General features: G+C 40.4%; 1 protein-coding gene across 2 annotated transcripts in view; it reads left to right on the top strand.

Annotated features, from left to right (window-relative positions):
* Slc39a8 (solute carrier family 39 member 8) overlaps positions 1-24,413 on the top strand; it is a 59,174-nt gene that overhangs the window by 31,877 nt on the left and 2,884 nt on the right. For both annotated transcript variants that reach the window (XM_041656687.1, XM_041656697.1), the window contains exons 4-8: positions 116-285; positions 2,515-2,637; positions 3,076-3,246; positions 23,082-23,289; positions 23,461-23,645. In XM_041656687.1, coding sequence (XP_041512621.1) covers positions 116-285; positions 2,515-2,637; positions 3,076-3,246; positions 23,082-23,289; positions 23,461-23,645 — 857 coding nt within the window. The remainder of the gene's footprint in view (positions 1-115; positions 286-2,514; positions 2,638-3,075; positions 3,247-23,081; positions 23,290-23,460; positions 23,646-24,413) is intronic.

The following is a 24,413-nucleotide window of genomic DNA, read 5'->3' as shown; positions in this document are numbered from 1 at the left end:
TTTGAAGAAGGTATTTTTGAAGGCTTTAAAGAAGAAATGTTGCAGGTTATTGTGTAGCAATGCAGTTGGCTCCTTGGCCATAACTCATGTTTACTCTTTTCCCTTGTACCTGTAGTCTGGATCTACGGAATCCTGTCGGTGACAATTATTAATTTGGCATCTCTCCTGGGATTGATTTTAACCCCGTTGATAAAGAAGTCATACTTCCCCAAGATTCTAACTTATTTCGTGGGGTTGGCTATTGGGACCCTTTTCTCAAATGCCATTTTCCAGCTTATTCCAGAGGTAAGGGGTTGGGCTATGTGTTTCTGTGAATAATTGCTTATTTTGAACCTTTTAGTATGTTGTGCATTTTAGCCTTCATAATCCTCGCAGCATTTTATGATGGATCTATAAGGCTGTGGATAGAGAAGGCAGAGCCACAGTGAGTGGTAAAGGTTGCTTTGAGTGCCAATGAATGGAGTCAGAGACAAAGTGACTGTCCTAGGAAGGCATCAGGACAGGCTCAGACAGTGCTAGGACACCTTGGAGGACTCCACACTTCATCCTGCCTTTTATTTGGCAAATTTAATTTTTCTGCAATTTGATTGCTTATTGTTTTCTATAGATTATCAAATGTCCAAATTATTGAAGGTAGACTACATATTCCCCCATATACTTACTTACCACAGGCCTGCAAGATGAGATATTAACTGTGTGTGATTGACAGAGGCCACTCGCCCCTTTTTTTTTCAATTGATCGAGAGGATAAAATCAGCCATGGGCCAGTAAATAAAGAGCAACTTCACTCGGGAGGCAGAGGCAGGTGGATCTCCGAGTTTGAGGTCAGCCTGGTCCATAGAGTGAGTTCCAGGACAGCCAGGGCTACAAAGAGAAACCTGGCCTCAAAACAAAAACTGCTACTACAACAAACAAAACAAAACAAAAAAAAAACAGAAAAAAGAGCAACTTAATGTTTTTCTTTGATTAAAGTGTATTATTTGATATGACTACAGTACATTATTCACTTAATCAATATAAGATGTGCATGTTTTATTTAATATTTCTGTTATGGCCATATAAGAAAAAGAAATAATGGAAGGAAAATAAGAGAGGGAAAGAAAGAGACCATTGAAGAGAAAAAGTCACAGACGCCAATGAGATAAATCCATTTATATGGGAACCATATCTCCCTACATATTCTGCGCACATGAAGAAGGAGAGATTAGTGCCAAACAAAGTGAAGGTAGTGTTCAGGCCACGCCCCTCCTGAAAGGTTCCAAAATAACAAAAGTCTTCTAGCTTTTCACCTGTATATAAAAATGAGGCATAGGGGCTGGAGAGATGGATCAGTGGTTAAGAGCATTGCCTGCTCTTCCACAGGTCCTGAGTTCAATTGCCAGCAACCACATGGTGGCTCACAACCATCTGTAAAGAGGTCTGGTGCCCTCTTCTGGCCTGCAGACATGCACACAGACAGAATATTGTATACATAATAAAGAAATGAGACATATATTCTTAGAGCTATAGATTTTATTGATAACAACCTAGAAAGAGCCTCAGAGAAATACTTACAAAGCCTGTCAAATGTGAAGAAGGCTGAAGATCTGAAGAGATTGGTGACTTGCGGACAGCCATTCAGTTAGCTAGTTATGAGAATTACAAAGCACACTTTTCTTTCTTTCTTTCTTTTTTTATTTATTAAAAATTTCTACCTCCTCCCATTTCCCTCCCTCCCCCTCCCTCTCCATTCCTAAGAGCAGTCAGGGTTCCCTGCCCTGTGGGAAGTCCAAGGTCCTCCCCCCTCTATCCAGGTCTAGGAAGGTGAGCATCCAAACAGACTAGGCTCCCACACAGCCAGTACATGCAGTAGGATCAAAACCCAGTGCCGTTGTCCTTGGCTTCTCAGTCAGCCCTCCTTGTCCGTCACGTTCAGAGAGTCCGGTTTGATCACACGCTCCATCAGTCCCAGTGCAACTGGCCTTGGTGAGCTCCCATTAGATCAGTCCCACCATCTCAGTGGGTGGATGCACCCCTTGCGGTCCTGACTTCCTTGCTCATGTTCTCCCTCCTTCTGTTCCTCATTTGGACCTTGGGAGTTCAGTCCAGTGCTCCAATGTGGGTCTCTGTCTCTATCTCCATCCATTGCCGGATGAAGGTTCTATGGTGATATGCAAGATATTCATCAGAGCACACTTTTCTTTATAAATGCATTGTATGATACATTTAGCACAATGCAGTGTTCTATGCATGTGTATTTAGCATTTTGTCTGCTTCAGAAATCTCTCAAGGCAAATGTTCCTGTGGATGTTCCAGAGAGGAGCCTGTAAGATCTGGTGGTTTTAGTTCACAGGGTGACTTCTAGTCAAAAGGTTTTAATACATCACATGTGGTCTGGTTACTCATGTTTCAGAGTATTTATGTGAGGGTGGACTTACAACTTTGGGGAAAATTGCATAGTAAGAAGTTATGGCCTTGTTTTCCAGAAATCAATTAAACTACTTGGTTTTGTCTGAATTTGTTCCTCTTCCCTAGGCATTTGGATTTAATCCCAAAATTGACAATTATGTGGAGAAGGCGGTTGCTGTGTTTGGTGGATTTTACATGCTTTTCTTTGTTGAAAGAACACTTAAGATGCTACTGAAAACATATGGACAGGTAAATGGACTTGACCAAAGACATTTGATGTCTTGCTTTCTCAGGATCCCCAACAAAGGCAAGAATTGTGAGCTATACGAACAATCTGACTCTTATGCTAGCAAAATATGAAGAGAATAAAAAAAAAAATCAATATATTGACATGTGTATTTGGAACTACCCTGATTCAATGCAAAAATAATAGATATGGATAATTTGTATTCCCTTTATATTCCTCAAATAAGAACATATATATCTCCTAACACAGAGAAAGTTGAAAATAACCACGCAATCTAGTACATAAGAATCTGTTTAAAGGAGAAATGTTAGCACTTTAAAGAGATTGCATTATAGATATATAAAGTTTTTCTTTTATAAAATGAAAAACAGTGGACTATCTTCATATCTGCATGATCATTTTCTTTCTTCTTATAACCTTCTTGTTTTATTCACATGTAGAATGATCACACCCACTTTGGGAATGATGACTTCGGTTCTAAAGAAAAAGCCCACCAGCCCAAAACGTTACCGTTACCTGCAATCAACGGTGTGACATGCTATGCCAACCCTGCTGTCACAGAGCCTAATGGACATATCCACTTTGACACCGTCAGTGTGGTATCTCTCCAGGTACACTCTGCCGATTGCATGTTTCTCTTACTCTTCTGTGTGCTTTCCACGGTAAAGGCGGGGGTTATCGTCATGTCGGTGTTTCACACATTCGTATGTGTTAGACACACCTACCTCCATGGGATAAGCCTGTACTCTTTCTGCTCTTCTTCTGGATGCTTAAATACATGCATTGAAGGAACATGGACTCTTGGTCTTGGGGTCAATTGTTCTCAAAGGTTGTTTAACATACATGAACCTTTCAGTTAGACTCACAAAACATATTTAGTAAAATTAATTCAGGACATTTCTGACACTTTAATTCTTTCAAGATCCCAAACTAAAGGATCCTCTGTGTGAAACTGCAAGAAGATTGGAAGATTTGAAAAGTTGTGTTTATTAATTAATTGACTTAGAATTTATATTTGCACTGTCTGAAGAATATTAATGGATACCATTTTTAAAACAAGTATTATACACAAGGTGATATGCAAGGCAATTATTGATTTTTTTATCTCACCTATTTTTTATAACAGCTACTGAAAGTAGAGGTTACTCTGTTGAAGGAGGCTGCTTGGTCATTCTGGTTGCTCTGCAACTCAGACCCGAAATAACCACACAGAAACTGTCTTAATTAAATCACTGCTTGGCCTATTAGCTCTAGCTTCTTATTGGCTGGCTCTTACATATTAATTTAACCCATCTCCATTAGTCTGTGTATCACCACGTGGCTGTGGCTTACATGGTAAAGTTCTGTCCAGTGTCAGTCTCTGGGGGAACTATGTGACTTCTCTGCAACTCCAGCCTTATTCCTCCCAGCATTCAGTTTAGTTTTCCCCCACCTAGCTATGTTCTACCCTATCAGGCCAAGTCAGTTTCTTTATTAACCAATGGTATTCATAGCATACAGAGGGGAATCCCACATCATTACTCTCTATGTATTATGATTATTTTCATTTCAAGTGATAAAACTCAAACTCAAATTGTCTGTGACCAAAGGATTAATTATTGGAAAAAACCAATGTCTTGTATGGGAAAGCCAAGGTTCTGGGCCAGCAAGAACCCTGGAACCATCAGTACCACCCTTCTACCTTTCTGCAAATGTCTCAGCATCATTTTGTTCCTCTCACCCTGGAACAAGTGGGACTTGTAACCACAACAGCTCCTAGGACTTACATCATATAATTTCAACATTTAGGATGAAACCAACTTTTTATTCTTAAACCCCCAGTTCCTTGTAAGCCCTCCCTTGGGTCACTTTCTGTTAGAAAGCCACTTTAGACTAAACTAGGTGTCTAAATGGCCAGGCTCCTCGATGGACTTTGAAGGAAAACTAGTACTAAGCCAACAGGAAGTTACTTATTGTAGTGCAACCAATGATGCTTGTCACTAAGAATACAGAAATCTCTAAATAGAAAATTTATATCATCTTTACAGTTAACATTTTATTGAGTGCTCCAGGTCTGTGACTTTAACAGTAGACTTATCTTACTACCTCTATAAACTAGAGGACAAATACTGTTTTAATCAGGATTCTAGGACTTTGAGATGTTAACCAGCCCAATATAGAATACAGATGGAGCAGACTGTTGATTAAGAAGGGTGCTGGGAGGACAGGGTCGCTGGTGTGCGCTGTAATTATCATCGGGCAGATGGGAGGGGGGGGAATCTTCAGTGTGACTCAGCCAGTCAACATAGATTTCCAAGCTACAAAGTCAAGCACAATAGAGAAGTGAGCAATTGAGACAAGAAGGCAAAATAACCGAGAAACATAAAAGACAAAAAAGAAATATTTGAAAGAGGTTGTTATAGAAGACACTCAAGAGTTTTCTTCTGTAAAGAACACATTTCTTTGCCATATTGTTCTCCCACCTGATGAAGGTAAATTCTCAAGTGTGTTTGAAGCAACTTTGTGTTATTATTAAACTAGTTGGAAATTATCTCAGGTAGTGTAATGAATGGTGATTTTAACCAATGTTCTTAGCATGCTAATGTTCAAACAGACGATTTCTTGTAATAGTTAAGGAGTTACAGTGAATATTTTTTTAAGTGTTCCTGGTCAGTGTTGAAACAGTTGAGGGCTGACCTTATCTGATCCTCTCGGGCTAAGCACAGTTAAGGTAAGGCTACTCACTTAGAGATGTCAATCAAGCCAAGGACATTAAACTTCTGAGACGTGAATCTTGGGTTGCACTGGGCTATTTGATGCTGTGTTCTTATATGTTTTGGGGGCTCTTCTTCTCCACAATGTTGGAAGCAAGATGATAACATCAACTCTTCTTTCAATATGTATTTATTTTACTAAGAGGAGAGAGATAGATTAGCTCAAGAATATTGTTTTCTGAGGACATGGTCATGCAGGGCACAACAGAGGGGACATAGAGAACAATACCCATGCCTTCCACCATGTGTCTAAATTCTAGCTGCCTTATGCAGGCTTTGGCGAACAATGGATCCTTGTGAAATCATGGCTGAACTTTGATGAAAATTCCAGAAGAATCAGTCAACTATGCTGCCAACTTAAACACTGATTAACGATTCTTTTAAGCCAGACATGGAGACACAGAACTATAATCTCAACTCTTTTTTTTTTTTTTTTTTGGTTTTTCGAGACAGGGTTTCTCTGTGGCTTTGGAGCCTGTCCTGGAACTAGCTCTTGTAGACCAGGCTGGTCTCGAACTCACAGAGATCCGCCTGCCTCTGCCTCCCGAGTGCTGGGATTAAAGGCGTGCGCCACCACCGCCCGGCTAATCTCAACTCTTAAGAGGCTTAGACAGGAAAACTGCAAGGCAAAGCTAGTCTGAACTCCAGCAAGTTCAAGGCCATTTTGTCTAACTTTGTGAAATCCAATCTCAAAACAACAACAACAACAACAAAGAAAGAAAAAGAAAAAGACTGGGGATATATCTCAATAATGTAGTACCTGATTATTCTGGGCAAGGCTAAATTTAATCCTCAGCACCACAAAAACCAATAAACTGAACAAAAGTCCCTTCAGGTATCAGTTGGCCAAGCTGACACTCTGCTATGAAATTTAAAACCTGATTTGAATTCTTATCCTGAGGAGGGCTTTTCTGTGTCCCCTAAAATGAACAAGACCAGGTCTGGCAGGACTGCCCTTTCAAGGAAGAGTGTGCCCCTGATCCGGATTTGAACAGGGTTTCCATTGGGATCTTTAGGTTCTGTCAAATGAAGCATGGACAAAAAAGTTTTTCAATTCTTTAAAGGGATAGTGACCGCATTAACAGAGAACAAGTTGTGGGAGTTGATTCTCTTCTTCCACCATGTAGGTTCTTGTAGGTGGAGTTTTTCATAGGGACTGCTGGTCAGTTCTGTCCCACCAGCCATTCCCAAATAACCACATAGACATTTATTATTAATTGTCAATGCTCAGGCAATAGCTTAGGTTTGTTACTAACTAGCTCTTACATTTTAGATGAACCCATTTCTATTTCTTTACTTGCTGCCGCGTGGCTCATGGCTTGTTACCTCATTTTGTACATGTCCTGCTTCCTCTGAGTCTGGCTGGTGACTCCTAAGACTTTGGCCTCCTTCTTCCTACCATCCTTATAGTCTGGCTCTTCCATCCAATCTCATCCTGCCCGGCCACAGGCCAGTCAGCTCTTTATTAACCAATGAGAGTAACACATATTTACAGTGTACAAAGATTGTTCCACAGCAGGTTCTGAGAGTAGAACTCTGGTCATCAGGCTGATGGCAAGCACCCTTACCTGCTGATCTATCTTTCTGCCCCCCCCCATACATTTCTTTTTAGCAAATCAAATTGCTCAAAAGCTTGGGTTAGCTAAGATATTAAGACTCTTGCTTTAGAATTAGCTCTGCCTTAGGAAGTTTCCAGTAATCTAAGCACCATGACAAAGGCGTCCCCAAAAAGACAATTGGTGCTGGACTTTTGTAGATAGGTTTTCACTATTTTTTCCAATGCATATTTACTGAGTCCTTGTTTAGCGCCCAGGCCCAGGGCTTGCGGCAAACACATTCTCCTGCCTTTTAGTTCATGTAGTGGAAATAGTGAACAAAGAGGGAAGCAAGAAGCTATGAGAACGCAAACATCCTTTGATGGAAATAAAACCTGGAGGTTGACATGTGGGGGATTCTGTGGGCAGAGCAGTCAGGAAAGATTCCCTCAAGAAATCAGCAGAGGATTAGGTAATGACAGAAGCCACCCATGAAGGTATCTATGAAAAGAATGTCCTGATAATGTATAAAGTAGTCAACCATGTCCTACGAAAGGGAACTGGGACTTCAGTGATATGAAATTGTGTGTTAGCATGGTACACCCATGGCGTGATTCCTCCAATTTTGGGATAGAAATGACTGGGCTTTCTAACCATCATGAAAAATGAATCCATGGACAGGTGAGAATGAGATTAGAATTCTAGAGCATACTTCCAGGAACTGCACATTTGATGAAGAGGAAAGAGAAGATATGGCCTTGGATGATACCTATGTGTCAGGTCCTGCTGTGAACTGCACAAATAGTATTGCTCTTCCTTCCTTCCTTCCTTCCTTCCTTCCTTCCTTCCTTCCTTCCTTTCTTCCTCCCTCCCTCCCTCTCTCCCTCCTTCCCTCCCTGCTTCCCTTCCTCCCCCCTCTCCTTCCTTCTTTGTTTTCTTCCTTTCTTTCTTCTTTCATTTCTTTTTTTCTGTTGTTGTTTTGTTTTTTGAGACAGGGTTTTTCTGTGTAGTCCTGGCTGTCCTGGCACTTGCTCTGTAGACCAGGCTGGCCTTGAACCTGTAGATCTTCCTGCTTCTGCCTCCCAAGCACTGGCATTAAAGGTGTGCACCACCCATGCCTGGCACAGACACTGATATTTTGTCGGGTTTGTTTTGTGAACCTTTTGTTGGTGGGATAGTCATGGAAGAACAAAAGTTTAAATACACTAGCCAGTGTACTGCTGTAGCCGGAGGCTTTTCTCTGTATTGCCTAAGCCCATTGGAGTGGTTTCTTTCCTGCTCGCTGGTCCCGACAACCGGTTATAGAATAATCAATCACTCAGAGGCTAATAGTGATGTAATTGCTTGGCTGATGGCTTAGGCTATTACTGGCTAGCTCTCGCTTTTAAATTAACCCATTTTTAATAGTCTGTATATTGCCAAGTGGCCAACATTACCTTAGATGTTCTGGCATCCTGCTCTATGGGTGGCTCCCTGGCAGCTCTCTCCACCTCGCCTTCTTTCTCTCTCTAGCTCTGCTTGGATTTCCTGCCTAGCTATATTCTATCCTACCATAGGCTCAAACAGGTTCTTTATTAACCAATGGGACGCATACATATTCGCAGAGTATAGAAGGCATTCCACACCATACTGCCGTTTTCTATGTTCTTTAGATTATATAGAAATGTAGGTGGAGTTTAAGAAACAAAGTTGAAAGGCCTGGTGTGACTCCATGAAGCAGCAGGTGTTGTTGGGTCAGCTATAGTGGTCAGAATAAAAAAGGGCTTTATAATATTGAATATTTATAATATTGAATGTTCTAGATGACTCCATTGAAATGCTGGAACACAGTATAAAAAACTTGTGGTTTGTTTGAATTCAAGTTCAGGAACTGAATTGGCAACATCAGATGCTAATATTTTTAACAGAGTTAGACATTTTTTTCAAAATTGAAAATAGTAAGAAACTATTGAAATTATGAGTTAAGAAAAGTTTAACTTGATATGACATTGATAGAACACAAATTAATAGTAATCTAATTTTTAATAGCATGATTCTTGATTCGCTATGAAATACAAGAAGACTGAAAAAATATTATAAAATAATTAAAATGCATAACCAAGGAATGAGGTATTTTGTTTTATTTTTTTCAAACAGTCTGGCTTATCAGCATGCAGACTGTTTAAATTTAGTTAGTCTCTAGTATTTTGTCTGTGTTCCGTCATATAAAACCAATAGCTTTTGACAATTTAAAAACACGTTATCATCAAAACATGTATTTATCACAGATGTTAGAAGGTAGATGGGAGTTCCATTGACAGCCTTTAGACAAACTCTGAGATTTCGTTGCACCTAGAGAATGGGAAACACAGCAGCCTGTGTGACATGGGGACGCTAGTCACTTAGTTGTCTCTAGATCGTGGGACGCATCCCGCCTTGAGGTTGGTTAGTTCTATCCTCTGAGATGGAGGGGTTCTGTTAACCTCTCTCTGTGGAACATTGCTTCCTCTAGGACACACAGCTTGGGAATGACTGCTGTTACTAGATCTTGATTCCCTAGGAATACCAGGTCCTTGGTGGCGTGTGTTGGCACTGCCAGGCCACTAGAGGGACCATTTGGCTCACTCCTCGGGCGGTCTGCAACAGTCTCCTACAGGGCAGGGAACCCTGACTGCTCTTTGGACTGGAGAGGGAGGGGCAGAGGAGTGGGGGGAGGGGAAGAAGGGTGGGAGGAGGGGGAGAAGGGTGGGAGGAGGGGGAGAAGGGTGGGAGGAGGGGGAGGGAAATGGGAGGCTGGGAGGAGGTGGAAACTTGTTTTTTTTTTTTCTCCTTTTCTCAATAAAAAAATGGAAAAAAAAACGAAAAAAAAAAAAGAAAGAGAAAAGAAATTCCTCTGCCATTTACACAAGTTGAATACTCTGTGTGTTATGTTTACAATTGAGGTACAATGACGTGGGATTTGTTCACAAAGTCGGTGATGTCTGGGAGACAGAGGACACCAGTAGCTGATATAAAGTCATACTCCATAAATAAAAAAGTGTTTTTGAGATGCTTGGATCTCTGTGAGAGCCTTACAGATTTAAACACATGAAGTCACCCAGTAAGCATTTTTCAAGTATCCAATGTGTTTCTGGTGATCTTCTAAGTCCTGGTAAGCTGTCAGAGGGATGGAGGAACACACTCTCTGCCCTTTGGTATGTAATGCTACAAATGTTACAGAGAACTGGGCCACTAAAAGCATTGACCATATATCTGTCTCCAGCCTGGGGCTCAATTTCAGCCTTGTTTGCTTTGCCTGTGAAAGAGGCTCTTGGGTGGAGCTTTCCCAAAGGAAAATCTCCACTTTCCAGAGGTGAGGGCCACCTGGCTACACTGGCTTAGAAGGAAGGAACTGGGGTTCCTCGTGTTAATGTGCCTCAAATGGACAAATTATAAACTAGGTTTTTTTTTTTTTGAGTTCCACTCTGCATTCAAGTGGTCAGCCGCATAGCAAGTATTTACTATTTTCAAAATTAAAACTGTAATTTTTTTTTTTTTCCTGAGACTGGATCTCTCCAAGTGATCCCAAATACTGGGCTTGCAGGAATGAGCCACACTCTGGCTCTGTGTACTATTTTACTTACTTATTTATTTATTTTCTTCTTTTTTTTTTTTTAAAAAAAAGATTTATTTATTATGTATACAATGTTCCTCCTGCATGTACTCCTCTATGCCAGAAGAGGGCACCAGAACCTCATTACAAATGGTTATGAGCCATCATGTGGTTGCTGGGAATTGAACTCGGGACCTCTGGAAGAATAGCCAGTGTTCTTAACCTCTGAGCCATCTCTCCAGCACTCTGTGTACTATTTTAAATCATATAATTCAAATGCCATATCCTTTAAAAAAACCAATGTCAGTTAATTTCGTATACGTGTCTATGCTAAGAACTGGTTAAAATGAAGCCCAGTGTCAGACTTCAGTAAGAATTGAAGATTTCTTTTGCCTTAATTTTTTTATATATTTATTAAAAATTTCCATCTCCTCCCCTCCTCCCATTTCTCTCCCCCCGCTCTACCTCCCCCTCCCTCTTCAGTCCAAAGAGCAGTCAGGGTGCCTTAAAAATTTTTAAATTAAAATATAATTACATCACTTTTCCCTTTAACCCATCCCATGTCCCTTCCCATATCCCTCCTTCACCCACTCTCAAATTAATGGGCTCTTTTTCTTTGATTATTATATTTCATATATATACATACATATATATTTCATATATACATAAATATTCATAAATACATAGATATCAGCTGCTGAGTCAGTTCAGCGTTGCTTGTATGTACACAATTTCAGGGCTGACCCCTTCTTACTGGATAAGCAGTGGGATCTCCTGCTGGTCTTGCACCCCAGTTCCCTGCTCCGCATGCTCTGTAGGGGGAACTTCCCGAGGGAAGACTTGCTCCAATCAGTTCTGATTCCACAAGAACAAAGCTGGCCATGAACAGAGGGTGGCTTACGGGGTGGTGTCCTTGTTAATTTTGATTCTACCAATCAGGTGACTGATCAGTTAATTATGATTTGTTCTTTTGGGTTATGGGCTGGGCTGTAGAATATCCTGGCAATATTTGTAAAAAACTGTCTTTGAGTTTTTTTTTTTACATGATTCTAAAGTTTTAATTTAATTTAATTTTAAAGAGCTGAAAAAGATGACTGTCTTAAAAAAAAATGCCCTTACGTAACTGCCAGGCCATAACATTTCCCCATAGATGGTGGTGGGTTTTCCTTGAGGACCGCCCATGCCTGTGCCTGCTGCTGCAGCCTCTCTCTCGTTAGTGGAAGTTCTGGAATCAGTGAGAATGCACTTATCTAAACATGTCCTACACTAAATTGTTTTCACTAATCAAGCAAGACTTAGCCCTATTTAGAAAAATTAGTGAGGTTTTACTCAATTAGGCTTGATGTCAAGCTAATTTTCCCCCATTAGTATACTGAAGAATTGCTATGTTGCTCTATTATGCATGTGGATTGATAAAAAGTTGAAAATTAATGCCAGACATTTTTTTTTTAATTTGGGAAATAAAGAGAGAAGGGAGAGGTCTGAGTAAATGATTCTGGCTATCAGAAGAGCGGCTTAATTTGTTCCGTGGAGAGAGCCCAGCTGCAAGCCAGCACAAGCCACAGAACACATACACACACACCCCAGAGCCAGTGGGTCTTCGGCACCAGCTTTCTCAAGTTTGATTTTATTTTTAAAGATTGCATCATGAAAGACTCTATCGCGCAATTATGGGTCTTGCTAAAGCAGGCTTCTTTCTCTTTTTTATCGCTGATTTCAAAGCTGTTCACCTTGTGTTCTATTCTTTCCATGCCACACCTTGCAGCTTGGGAAATGCTGAAGCAGGACCTGGTGAGTTAACGTTTGCCTCGTGGGTTGCATGATGGAAAGTTTGCCAAGCAAAAGGATATTGGTGGTTCAGTGAATGGCATTCATGACTCTTGGTAAAAGCTCTTGGGAGGCAGAATTTGTTTAATGCTTTAGTTAATCTATGTTCTATTTTTATGTATATTTAAAGTAAAGATCCCAAGCTAGAGCAACCACAAAGGTAAAGGACTCTGCAGATGAAGTAAGGCCTTGCCAAGATGGTCTTGGGTCTGATGTCATTTTGTTACATAGTAGAGTCTTACACACACACACACACACACACACACACACACACCTACACACACCTACCTTTCTCCCCCCACATTGTATACACACACACACACACACACACAACTGAATAATACCTGCATCTGTCTATAATGATGTTTATTTAGTTTATGTCTGAGGCAAACATCCAGATTAAAGAAATCTCATTTTTATAATGATTACTGCTTTACAGATAATGCTAATGAATAGAACATAATGGAAGGCATTTGGAGAACAACTTAAGTGCCCATTCATAACAAATGAACCTTCAGGGTAGAACCAGATCGTTGATTGGCTGGTAACTTTGATCTTTCTATATATCTGCTTTTTTCTTTAGAGAATTTTAGTCCTTCTGAGAATCTCAACCCCATTAAATTAACGGATCCTCATTTATGTTATTCAAGTGGTGATTTCTCTGGCCTTTAATGTGGTCCAATTTATCAAAAAGTATGGTAAGTTCTGAGTTCTAATCAGTAGGGAGCCCAAGTCTTTTGGGAGTGGTTGAGATATTATTGCCTTTTAATTCTGTCAGCAGGCATCAGAAGACTAAAAAAAGCCAGATTGTGTTTTTTTTTGTCATATATCTTACTTAGAATATCAAAGAGCTTAATGAACATGACTTCATTAAACCTTCATAGCAACTCAGTGAAGGTGGATAGAAGTTGGAAACGTTTACTGGCGGAAAAAGGGCACCTATAAAGATTACCTTTGAAGGTTTGTTAAGCCTTTCAGGTCTCTGATTTGATACTTTATAGTTTGTCCTCCTTTACTGCTGGATTATAAAATGCCTTTGGAAAAAAACCTGAGGTGAGAGATCAAACATTGTTCATAGTTTTCTAGACTTCAAAGCAAAACTTAAATCTGGAAGTTGTGTTGTAGTTGGAAAGTAAAATCACTAATTACTCATTGGGTAGATGCCATGTATGCAGAAATGGTTCAGACTTTCTGTGTATTTTATCTTTTATCTTTAGCCCAGATTTTACAATCTTGGACTCTTATATGAAAACAATAATATCAACCCTAAATTGAGTTTGCAGACTATACATGATACACCGTAGAAGCATTTTATCCTCTATATGACAGCTTGCCTCATGAAGCACATCACTGATGCTCCATGAAAGTATAGGAAGTGGTCTTCATCCCATAATTCTTTCATTCATGCAATACCACGTGATCACCTCCACGAGTCAGACTATATTTTACGTCCTAGAGATACCACTGCAAAGAGATAACTAGTCAGACAGTCGTATGGGACCCACAGTCCAGCATTGCAGGGCTACAAATGCCAGGCACAGAATTAAAATGTTGTGAGGTGGTATCCACATGACCATATTGGTTTGGGTGGCCAGAGAGGGTCTCTTTGAGTAGGATACATTTAAGTTCGACACTCACTTGTGAGAAGAAGCTGTCCCTGCAAAGGCTGTAGAGAAGAATCTTGACTGAGCTTACATCCAGTCACATGTCTCTAGGCAGGACAGAGCTGAATGGGTTTCAGGAATGCAAAGGTGGTCTGAGCAGCAAAGAACAGTGTGCATGCCGCTACATAAGAACAGCAGAGAAAACTTTCGACGGAAACTCTTCAAATTAAGCATCACTGCATTCTAACAGTATAGCATGATCTAAGCAAGGCATTAGTTCTCAAATTACTTTTTATTAAATGCGATGAGAAGAGTCAGGCAAGAAGAAAAGTAGAGTTTTCCACTTATGCTTGCAGTTGGTAAACAACAGTGTATACTTTAAGTATCTCTATAAAGTGTCAGCATACCTCAGAACACCTCAAATCAGACCAACGTATTCTGTTCAAGGACAGACTTGCTTGTTTGAGTCATTGATTGCCCAGACGGAGGATGGGAAATAATAACAATAAAACAACCCACTACTGTTGGAATAAACCTCTGGGCCCAGAACAACCTCCATGAGTTATGTCAAGAAGCTCAGAAATATATCCGACATAATACAAACAGTGAACTGGCTGGCCCTGCAAAATGCATCATCATCATCATCATCATCATCATCATCATCATCAGCAGCAGCAGCAGCAGCAGCAGCAGCGTGCTGCCTCTTGGCTGTTGGCCTTTGTTGTGCAGGCTCTGAGTCAGGCATTCTGACTTCAAGTCCCGGATTTTTTTTTTTTTTTTTAAACTGCGTGATCCTGGTCAAGTCCTTGCTTCTAGTATTTTTCTATTTTTGCAGTTAGAAATTTAGCACCATTTTTCTCAGGTGATTCAGAAGGGACTTTTCAAATAAGAAGCATTTGGCAGGTTATGTATTCTTTCTGCTACAACTTTAATGATCCCCCAAATCTAAAAAAATTTCATCTTCACCTGCTCACTATAAAGACATCTCTTTTCTCATAGTACCCAGTGTACCTTTAGAATGGTATGGTGCTCGCTCCGCCCCTTTTAGTGTGGCTGCTACCCCTTACACATTCCACGTACGGAACAGATGTTTCCTGTTTTCCTAAATAGGGAAATACGGACGTCTTTCTGATCACCTCTCATAGAGAAGGGATTTTGATTCTGCTTCTGTGTTGCTCACTTTTCTGCTGGCAGCCCGCCTGCTTGCCTCCACCCCACTGCTGTCCTAATTGCTTGTTCTGGCACAACGGCTGCGGTTACCGCCGACTTTCAGCCCGGTCGCATCTGCCATTCTTTGCCTCTTATCACTTTGCCCAAGTTCCTTGACTTAGTCACCCCTGGCAACAGTAAGAACTTCTCTGTCATCCCCCCATCCGTCAGTCAGTCATTTGTATTGCACTGGGTGGGATCCTTTATATTTTAGTTTTTCTTGACATCACACCTGTTAATTGATGTGTATATAATAGTCAGTGCAAGACCAGGCCCCTTCCTCTGTGGAGCCCCACGAAGCCATATTTCTGTATTTTGGAAATGTTACTTTTCAAGATACTAGCAGCTGGTTTTTCCAGCTTAAACTAAAACTTAACCAACCTTTGGTATCTCTTGAAAGCCCCTTTAAGATTCCTCAGTGACAATGAGAGGTGCATAGGCTGGAGAACAGCTTATTCAGAGTCTTAGGAAATGGTATCCCATTTCCTGAATGAACCAGAACCTCGGTGTTGGCATTAGTAGCAACAGGCAGTAGCTTTTCAGAGAGCTGGGAATAGTCTATTAGGATGACTGTAAATATTTAATTAGTATGTAGTTTAAATTCTATTGGAAAATAGTAGCAGATTTCTTGAAAACCTTTAAAGTTTCTCTTAAATTAGTTTTTCCCCCCAAAGCAATAAAGTGATGTGGTCCCAAGTGGAACGTGAATGGCAGTTATTTCTGCTTGATTATTTAAATCACGCCCCAAACAACTCGACTCACATTCCACAGAAGGGCTTTCTCTCCAGAGAAAGAAAACACTTTTGAAAGTTTCTGAAAATTGTTATTTTCTTGTTAAGGGTTCTTTTCTTTAGCCAAAAAAGTTGTAGACATAGTTTTGAGATTTTCTCAAAATCAAAGACCTGTTAACTTAATGCATTTGAATTCTACTTAGCTATATGTGTTAATACCAGAATTAATTTCTCCTTTTTCACATGAAGTTTCAATTTGGTGACAAAGAGCCAAGGAAGGATGCCTTAGCCATGAAATACAAACATTGAAACCATTTGAAAGCCTAGCCATAAAAACAAAATTTATGAATATTTCATATTTTTAGAATGCCCTTACTACTGTATGATTCTTTTGTGTCTACGTAGCCCAGGTTTATTTTTCATTAAATTATGTGTAATGGTGCATATGCTATTTGTAAATACTATGTTAGGAATGAAATTAGGCTGCCCTGTCGAAAAAGGTGAGACACTTAAACGAAGATAAATAAGAAAGAGAGAAGGGATAATTTGCAGAGCTCTGGGAGAGAGTCAGTGAGCTGTGTTAGGGAGACTCAGTAGCAAGAGGCTAGAATTAGCAGAGTTAATGGTCTACATCCTAAGGACCAGAGAAGGAAGAAGGTGCTAGAAGTGGAAGGCTCCAGTCTTAAGACTTCATTGTAAGTAAAGCAGTGATTGGTAATTAGGGACAAACCTAGGCTATTTCGCTTCTCAAGGAGGAAGCCAAGGTAGAAAGAAACATTCTCATCTTTTCTCACCTTTCCCTCTGGTTATGTGTATGAACTTTTTGTCTGGAGCCAAGCAGAGGTTAATAAGGCATGGTGACCATACAGGTCTCATGAGGCACAGGGCTGGGGTAAAAAGGACAGAGTCTATGGATGGGTAAATGAATGAAATCTGTAAGTTTCTACCTTCTTTCCTTATATTCTTATTCTTCATGTGGTTGATAAAACACACAGAGTGAGCCAAATGCCTTCAGCTCTCATAGTGTCCCTGCATGATGTCATATAAGGATGCTGGTAGCCTTCCGTTGATCTCTTGACAATGACCAGGATCTGTTGATGCTCGCCACTATTCTTCATGTAAGATGCGGGAAGGGGAGCGCACAGAAGAGGCAGATGAGGGGCGTTAATTTTAACTGCTCTTCCATCTCCTAGCTGTGTGTGACTGTAGGATGACAATTATATTTCCCTCTTCATTCTATGTTTGCCACACTGTCTACCATCACCTCCCCTGGCTGGGGCCATTTCTAGTTTCAGCATCCCGTTCCAGAAAGAGGTAAGCCATTTACATGAAGACAAATAAGAAAGAGAAGAGGGGCAATTCACAGAACTCTGGGAGGGAGTCAGGTCGATTGCTGTCTCATTCTCTATGAGGACATGAATCTCCATGGAACTAGTGTAGTGACTTCATCTATCTGCTGGCTTAGGTCCATAAAGAACCTCATATTGCTAGGAGTTTATTCTTCTTTCAAAGATCAGAATATGATGCCGTTCTCTGGTGCAAGTATGATTCTCTTGAGCAGTAGGCTTTTCACAATCATCAAGTTCAAGGTCTTGGGGACAGGTAATAAGAATTCTTTAAATTTTAATTTAAGACTGGCTGCTCTTCTCTAGAAGTTGCTAGAGTTGGAGGTGTACATCTTACAGCTAGGGCTGCTTCCTGTGGCTATTTTTCACTGGGAATATTTTATGAGACTTTGGGAATACAGACGTATAAAATAAGTATATAATCAAGGCATGTACTAATAATAACTCATAAAAATTTATCTTCAGAACAGGTATAATTTCACCACTCATTAAAAAGACAAAAGGAAGTTTGCCTGTGAGTGAGATGGATGAGCTTGTTCATTTTTACATCAAGTATTCAATCTTTGCTGAATGTTTGATACTGCAAGACATAGATCATCTTCACATTTTTCAGAGTGAATTAATATTTTGATTTTATGATTGCAAATGCCAAAATGTTGCTTAACATGAATACATAGTAAAGAATGGCAGGAACAGGTTTAAGGCTATTTCCGATTCTGTTTTTTTTTTTTTCCTCATCCCAAACCAAAATCCACTAAATAATTTATTCTGAAAAATGTAATCAGCAATTCAATTAGCAATTTGCAAATCAAACACTTGAATATAACACAAATCAAAATATACTGGGGAATGATGGTAGAAAAATATTAAAAGTCTGTTTACCATAATTAAATTATCAATGTTTCTATAAAAGTAGAAAATATTGTGTGTACAGTATAACATTAGCTAGTAATTTTGGATCTCAGCTGGCATGATTCTGACAAATGTTCATTGTCATTGCATTGTGTGACAGTGTGCACGAAGCCAAGGATGTGTGTGTTCAAACAAAGGCCGTAATGTGATCAAAATAAAACACCGCAAAACATGTCTGATTCAGTCATCATTTGATTTTTTGAGTTAATTTTGGGTCATTGGATGGACAGAAATCATTCACTGTTGCTAGCTTTTTGTGATTCCCCCCACATTCAGTTATGTGGACCCTATGGGGGTCTTAACTTAGGGAAACTCAACTCTGTAGAGTACCTGCAACTGCTCCGCAAGCGGTGAATTCTCTGTGTCAGAGTTAACTACACACACACACACATGCATGCACACATGCACATGCACACGCGCATGCACTCATGCACACACCGAGAGAGAGAGAGAGAGACACACACACACACACCTGATGGCATGAGGCATAAGTCTACAGTCTATAGACAGCATGCTAAACTTGCTGGTCCTTTGACTTGTATTCTAGCTGAGCTTTCACTAGGGCACCCAAAGTTCCATCCAGATGCTTCTTTGGGGACTATGTGACCTGTCTACACATTCTATGAATGAATTGATTGGGTTCCTTCTTTTGCTGAAAAATAGTGTGGAGGCCAATTTTGGAGAAGACCTTGGTGTACTATATAAATCTCTAAAAGATGCTATGTGCACATGTATCAGAGGTAAAGAAAGCATGTATCAAATAGGCCTATCTTTGTGAGTCTAATGAGTAACCCCTAACAGTGAGAGGGGCGTCTAGAGTCATTGTCCTGGCCATGCATAGCCAGCTGGGCCATGTTGTTCTTAAGCAGGAGCTCAGTGTCATCTCGGTTTTCCTCAAGTTGGGTGTCTCTAGAGCTCAGGAAAGCCAGGTCACCTCTGTAGAGGAAAGGGGGTGTGAAAACTACACATTGTCTCTCTCCCCACTATTTTGTATGTGGGCTCCTTAAGCAAATATCAGGACAGCTATTGGAAGGCACAGAGTGACATTTGTAATCAGACTTTGTTCACTTTATTATGGAGGCTATTTTCTGTTTTCTGTGATGTCTTTTCTGAGAGTTAGGCAAAGAGAATTAGCTTCATACCCTAGATTTACTAAGAGCTCCACCCCACCTTACAGACATCTTTGCTATCAGTCTTCCAATTTTTATGTCTTGAAAGTTGTATGGTGTAAGAAGGGCACTGCACACTGAAAAGTTTAGCTGGTAGGCTACTGTCACGTGGCGATACATAAATAGAAATGGGTTAAGTCAGTATGCAAGAGATTAGCCAATAAGAAGTTAGAGCTAATGGGCCAAGCAGTGATTTAATTAATACAGTTTCTGTGTGAATATTTCACGCTTGCACGCGCGCGCGCGCGCGCGCGCGAGAGAGAGAGAGAGAGAGAGAGAGAGAGAGAGAGAGAGAGGAGGGAGGAAGCATTGCCATGACCAGGAAAGATCTAGAAGCCAGCATCAAATCTGCTTTATAAATTGTGAAGTAGTGTGGATGTGTAAGCTACTGCTGCTTCTCACCTTCCCTCCCAGAGTCTGCAATTCTCGGGTTCATGTTAACTCATGAGCTCAGACTGTTACCAAAGATGAAGATGTGAGGGCCAGAGTCTGGTTCTTGGCAGCCCTAACAAGCAGACTTGATCACCTGTCTTTAAGAGGCTAATTAAGTAGATACGTGGTAGTGAGGTTCAGAGAAAGGAGATGGATTCAATGGTCACACTTGGAAGAAAAACCAAGGAAGAGATCCAAGGACTCACTAAGGTTGAGGTTTGAATAGAAGGCAAGCGTATGGATCACTGAGCAGTTCTGGTGAAGGTGCAGTCCCTGTTCCTTTAAGCCATGGTTGCCTTGGCTCTCCCTCTCCATCAACCAGGTGAAGCCTCTTTCTGTGAAACAGGTTCCTTCTTCTGTGTGTGTCAGAGCTTTGCTCTTCTTTTCTTCCTCCTCCCAGCATGAGACTCTTGGGAAAATTCGATTTCTTAGAGATCACTGTGGTAGTCTGATGGCCAGAGGAAAGGGGACAAGTGTCATTCCTTAGAATATTTTTGTCCTCTGCTAAGACAGTTGGAAGATCTCAGCCTCTTCATAGTGGGCTTTTATTTCTCCCTAACCAATCTCCTGATGGAGCATCATTTTGTCCAAGCTCATGCAGTCTTAGTAAATGTCTTCTCTTCTTTTTCACACACTTTGGCACTCACACATTTGTCTGAAGTTCTTTGCTTGCGGCTTTAACTTTTCTTCCTTGTTTTCTCTGGCCAACTTGGCCAGTAGATCCTTTACAGCTTCGAGGATCATCTAGAATAAACCTTTTGTCTTTGGAACTCTTAGACAGTTTTGGTGTTTCTTCCTTGTAATGTCATTCCTTCTGTGCATTTTATGGGATGTAATGATACTCTTTTGTGGTGCACTCACAGGTTTATAAATAGCATCTCATTTGATCCTCTGACATTGGAAGTAAGATTTTTATTCATTCTATGGGTAAGGAGTCTGAAGCTTAGAGATGAAAATCCTTTCCCAAAAGCAGATAGTAGACTCAAGTGCAGGTTCCGCAAGGTCAATAAATGCATATTCTGCATTTTTTTCCTCCCTTCTTTTTTAAAAATGTTTTTTTGAGACAGGATCTCACTATGTCACCCTGGCTGTCTTATTAGGTGTACGTGGACAGTGAGCTTTATCACACCCAGTCACTTTCTCTGTGGCTTTCCCCATGGATACCCTTGTTTAACCTTCACCAAAGATCATTATTGTTTATTATGTCATGCACATAAGATACAGGTGTAAAACAAGGGACCTCATCTCCAGAGAAGATGAAACTCTCTGTGCAGATGAGAGGGTTTTTAAAGTAAAGGAGACTAGACGTTTATTCTGCCATTGCTTCTGATATTCAGAAGAGTATGGGAGGCAAGGAGGATTCACGAAGAATTCCCCATGTGAATTGCTTTCAGGGCCCAATGCAAAAGAGACCCCCTCTTTCCCATTAGTTAGCAGTCCTTAACCACCATTGCCAAAAGAGCTCACATGCTTCATTTTTACCAGTGGGTAAGCTCACTAACATCTTTGTGCTTTATTCTCCTCATTTATAAAGTAATGATGACAGTTTGTTCTTACCTCAGAATTATATGAGGTAAATTAAATATCTGAAGTTCTTAAAACTGCACCAGGGACCCACTCAATGCCATTTGGCTTTGCCAACACCGCTTCACCACATCCACAATGAGGGTAAGGATGGTGACTAAGAGTGACCCTCTCCTTGTAGAGTAATTGAAGACTTTATTGCTCTGGATGACTTTTAACTGTGTGCCTAAACAAAAAATATTCCCCTAAAGATTTGAATTTTCACCATGTAGACAGTCAAAAGGTGTATTCTAAGACCTATAGGCAGTTATCAAGGTAGGACGCCACAGTGCCTTGACCAGTGACGTGATGCTGGAGTAAATGTTGGCATGCTCAGATAGTTGCTTTGATAGAAGACTCTTTAAAAAACTCAGCCATAAAAATTTCATTTTGTTTCTCCAGTGCCTATTACATCCCTCAAAGATAGACGCTGTGCTTTTCCGTAACACTGTATTGCATTTGAGAAATTGCTATTGCTAAAGATATTCTGTTTGGATGCTTAGATAGTGGTGGGGGGAGAAGAATTAGGACCAAAATGTTCTCCAGTTAATTGTGACTGCATTCCTACTTACAGGCAAGTTTACATTTTACTATCTTTTCCTGTACCGGCTAGAAAGTGCTTTGGTAGGCATTTATCATTGAGGTTTTAAAAAATTGTCAAATTTATGGAACTTGAAATTCTCATAAAGAGTCCACCGCAGGATTTTCTACTTTTACTGTTACTTTAAAATGAAATAAGTATTCACGCAAAGGCAAGCCTGTGCTCATCACACTTTATAGAATTTCTAAGAATAACAGAGACCTAGAACACCCAGAACAGTGTGAACTAACAGAGAGCTAGAACACCCAGAACAGTGTACAGAACAATGTGAACTAACAGAGATCTAGAACACCCAGATTAGTGTGAACTAACAGAGACCTAGAACACCCAGAACAGTGTGAACTAACAGAGACCTAGAACACCCAGAACAGTGCGAACTAACAGAGACCTAGAACACCCAGAACAGTGTATGGAACAATGTGAACTAACAGAGACCTAGAACACCCAGAACAGTGTGAACTAACAGAGACCTAGAACACCCAGAAGAGTGTGAACTAACAAAGACCTAGAACACCCAGAACAGTGTATGGAACAGTGTGAACTAACAGAGACCTAGAACACCCAGAACAGTGTACAGAACAATGTGAACTAACAGAGACCTAGAACACCCAGAACAGTGTACAGAACAGTGTGAACTTGGCGAGTTATTGATGAATAGTTGGATCATTGTACATTGACTTCAATTCATGGCAGAAGAACCTCCCAGGATAATTTGCTAATGGTCACACAGTGACATGGAAAGTGAAATGAACATTTCCTGATGTCATCATGCTTTAATTATTGATGTCATATTTAAACTGTAATAGGAAGATGACTTTCGATTTAGTCTTTGAATAACTTTAGGATGTGCAAATATATCAAATTCCTAGTATAATATCTGTTACACCATCGGAAAGCAGTTGTAAGAATTTGTTCATATAAGTCAAAGATTGATTTAAGGGGGGGGGGACCAATTTAAAATGTCTGTAAGTGACTTGTTCAAGGTGTGTCAAGTGATTCATTTCCTCTGTCCCTGCCATAAGCTTTTTGTTCCCCTCTGTGATATATTATTATGGTTTCTCATATACTACCAGTGATTTGTAGTTGAAACAATCTGTCTCCCCTGGGACATAACCCATCTCTTCTCCAGATTTCTCGAATGTTCAAATCACACCAGGTTTCATATTGATTGATTTTTTTCTGCTGTTTTACAGGATGGAAAAACTGAGTCAAGTTCATGCACCTGTTTGAAGGGACCCAAACTGTCAGAGATAGGAACAATTGCCTGGATGATCACGCTTTGCGATGCCCTCCACAATTTCATCGACGGCTTGGCAATCGGGGCATCCTGTACCTTGTCTCTTCTTCAGGGACTCAGTACTTCCATAGCGATCCTGTGTGAAGAATTTCCGCACGAGTTAGGTGAGAGACCCTGCTCACAGGGCAAGAGGTGATGGAATCTCGCACTGAGCAAATCCTGTTCCTGCACTGAAGTGAATAACCCTCTGCTGGAAATTGTTCTTCTTCTTCTTATTTTGAGTCTTGTCCCCAAATAGAAGGAAGCACAGCTCATTTGATGTTTTCTTCTTCTAGGGGACTTTGTGATCTTGCTCAATGCTGGGATGAGCACTCGGCAAGCCTTGCTATTCAACTTCCTTTCGGCATGCTCCTGCTATGTTGGGCTAGCTTTTGGCATTCTGGTGGGCAACAATTTTGCTCCAAATATTATATTTGCACTTGCCGGAGGCATGTTCCTCTACATTTCTCTGGCAGATATGGTAAGAAAGTTAAGTATTTTATTTTGTGATAATTTGACTTTTTGCAAATGAGTGTCTGGGTTAGGAGCTGAAAAAGCAGCCTTTTGGTTTCCCGTTGTGTTCAAGGCCTGGGAGGTAATCCAGGTAATCGGAGCTTTCCCATTGCAGAACACCACACTGTGTGAGGAGTTTTCACTCACACTGACCCGACATGGCTGTCCTTGATTCCTTGGTATCTGATCTTCTTGTGAGGAGGTGAACAATTTTTACTAGAACAGGGCTATTTTCCAGGGCCCTTTTTTACTATATGATGAATAAAACTTTACTTCTATTATAGTAGGTTCTTGTAAGGCCTGATCCGCTCTTGCATAAGGATGTCCCATTTAGAAGAATAAATAACTTGGTAGAGTAAATAACTTTTTTTAATTCAAATGATTTATAATAAAAGATTTTGAAGTTAAGAAAACACTATTATACTAATTTAAGAAAAATTAAAATTTAGCATTGTTGTTTGCTTGTTTTGTTTGGAGACGAGGTTTCTCTGTGTAACATTCTTAGTTGTCCTGAGATTCATTTTGTAGACTAGGCTGGCCTTGAACTCACAGAGATCTGCCGGTTTCTGCATCCTGAGTGCTGGGGTTAAAGGCATGCGCCACCATGCCCAGCTGAAATCTGACAACATTTATACTGTATTTATGTCTGTAGGTGTATGCCCATGTGTACCATGTGTATGACCGTGTGTGTGTGTGTGTGTGTGTGTGTGTGTGTGTAGATAAATACCCTGTGCCC

This window comes from Microtus oregoni, unplaced genomic scaffold (assembly GCF_018167655.1).
Source record: "Microtus oregoni isolate MIOR12 unplaced genomic scaffold, Mior012 000000F_ref0000247, whole genome shotgun sequence".
Classification (NCBI taxonomy): domain Eukaryota; kingdom Metazoa; phylum Chordata; class Mammalia; order Rodentia; family Cricetidae; genus Microtus; species Microtus oregoni.
The sequence above is the reverse complement of the archived record's forward strand: the minus strand, read 5'-3'. Positions and strand labels throughout refer to the sequence as shown.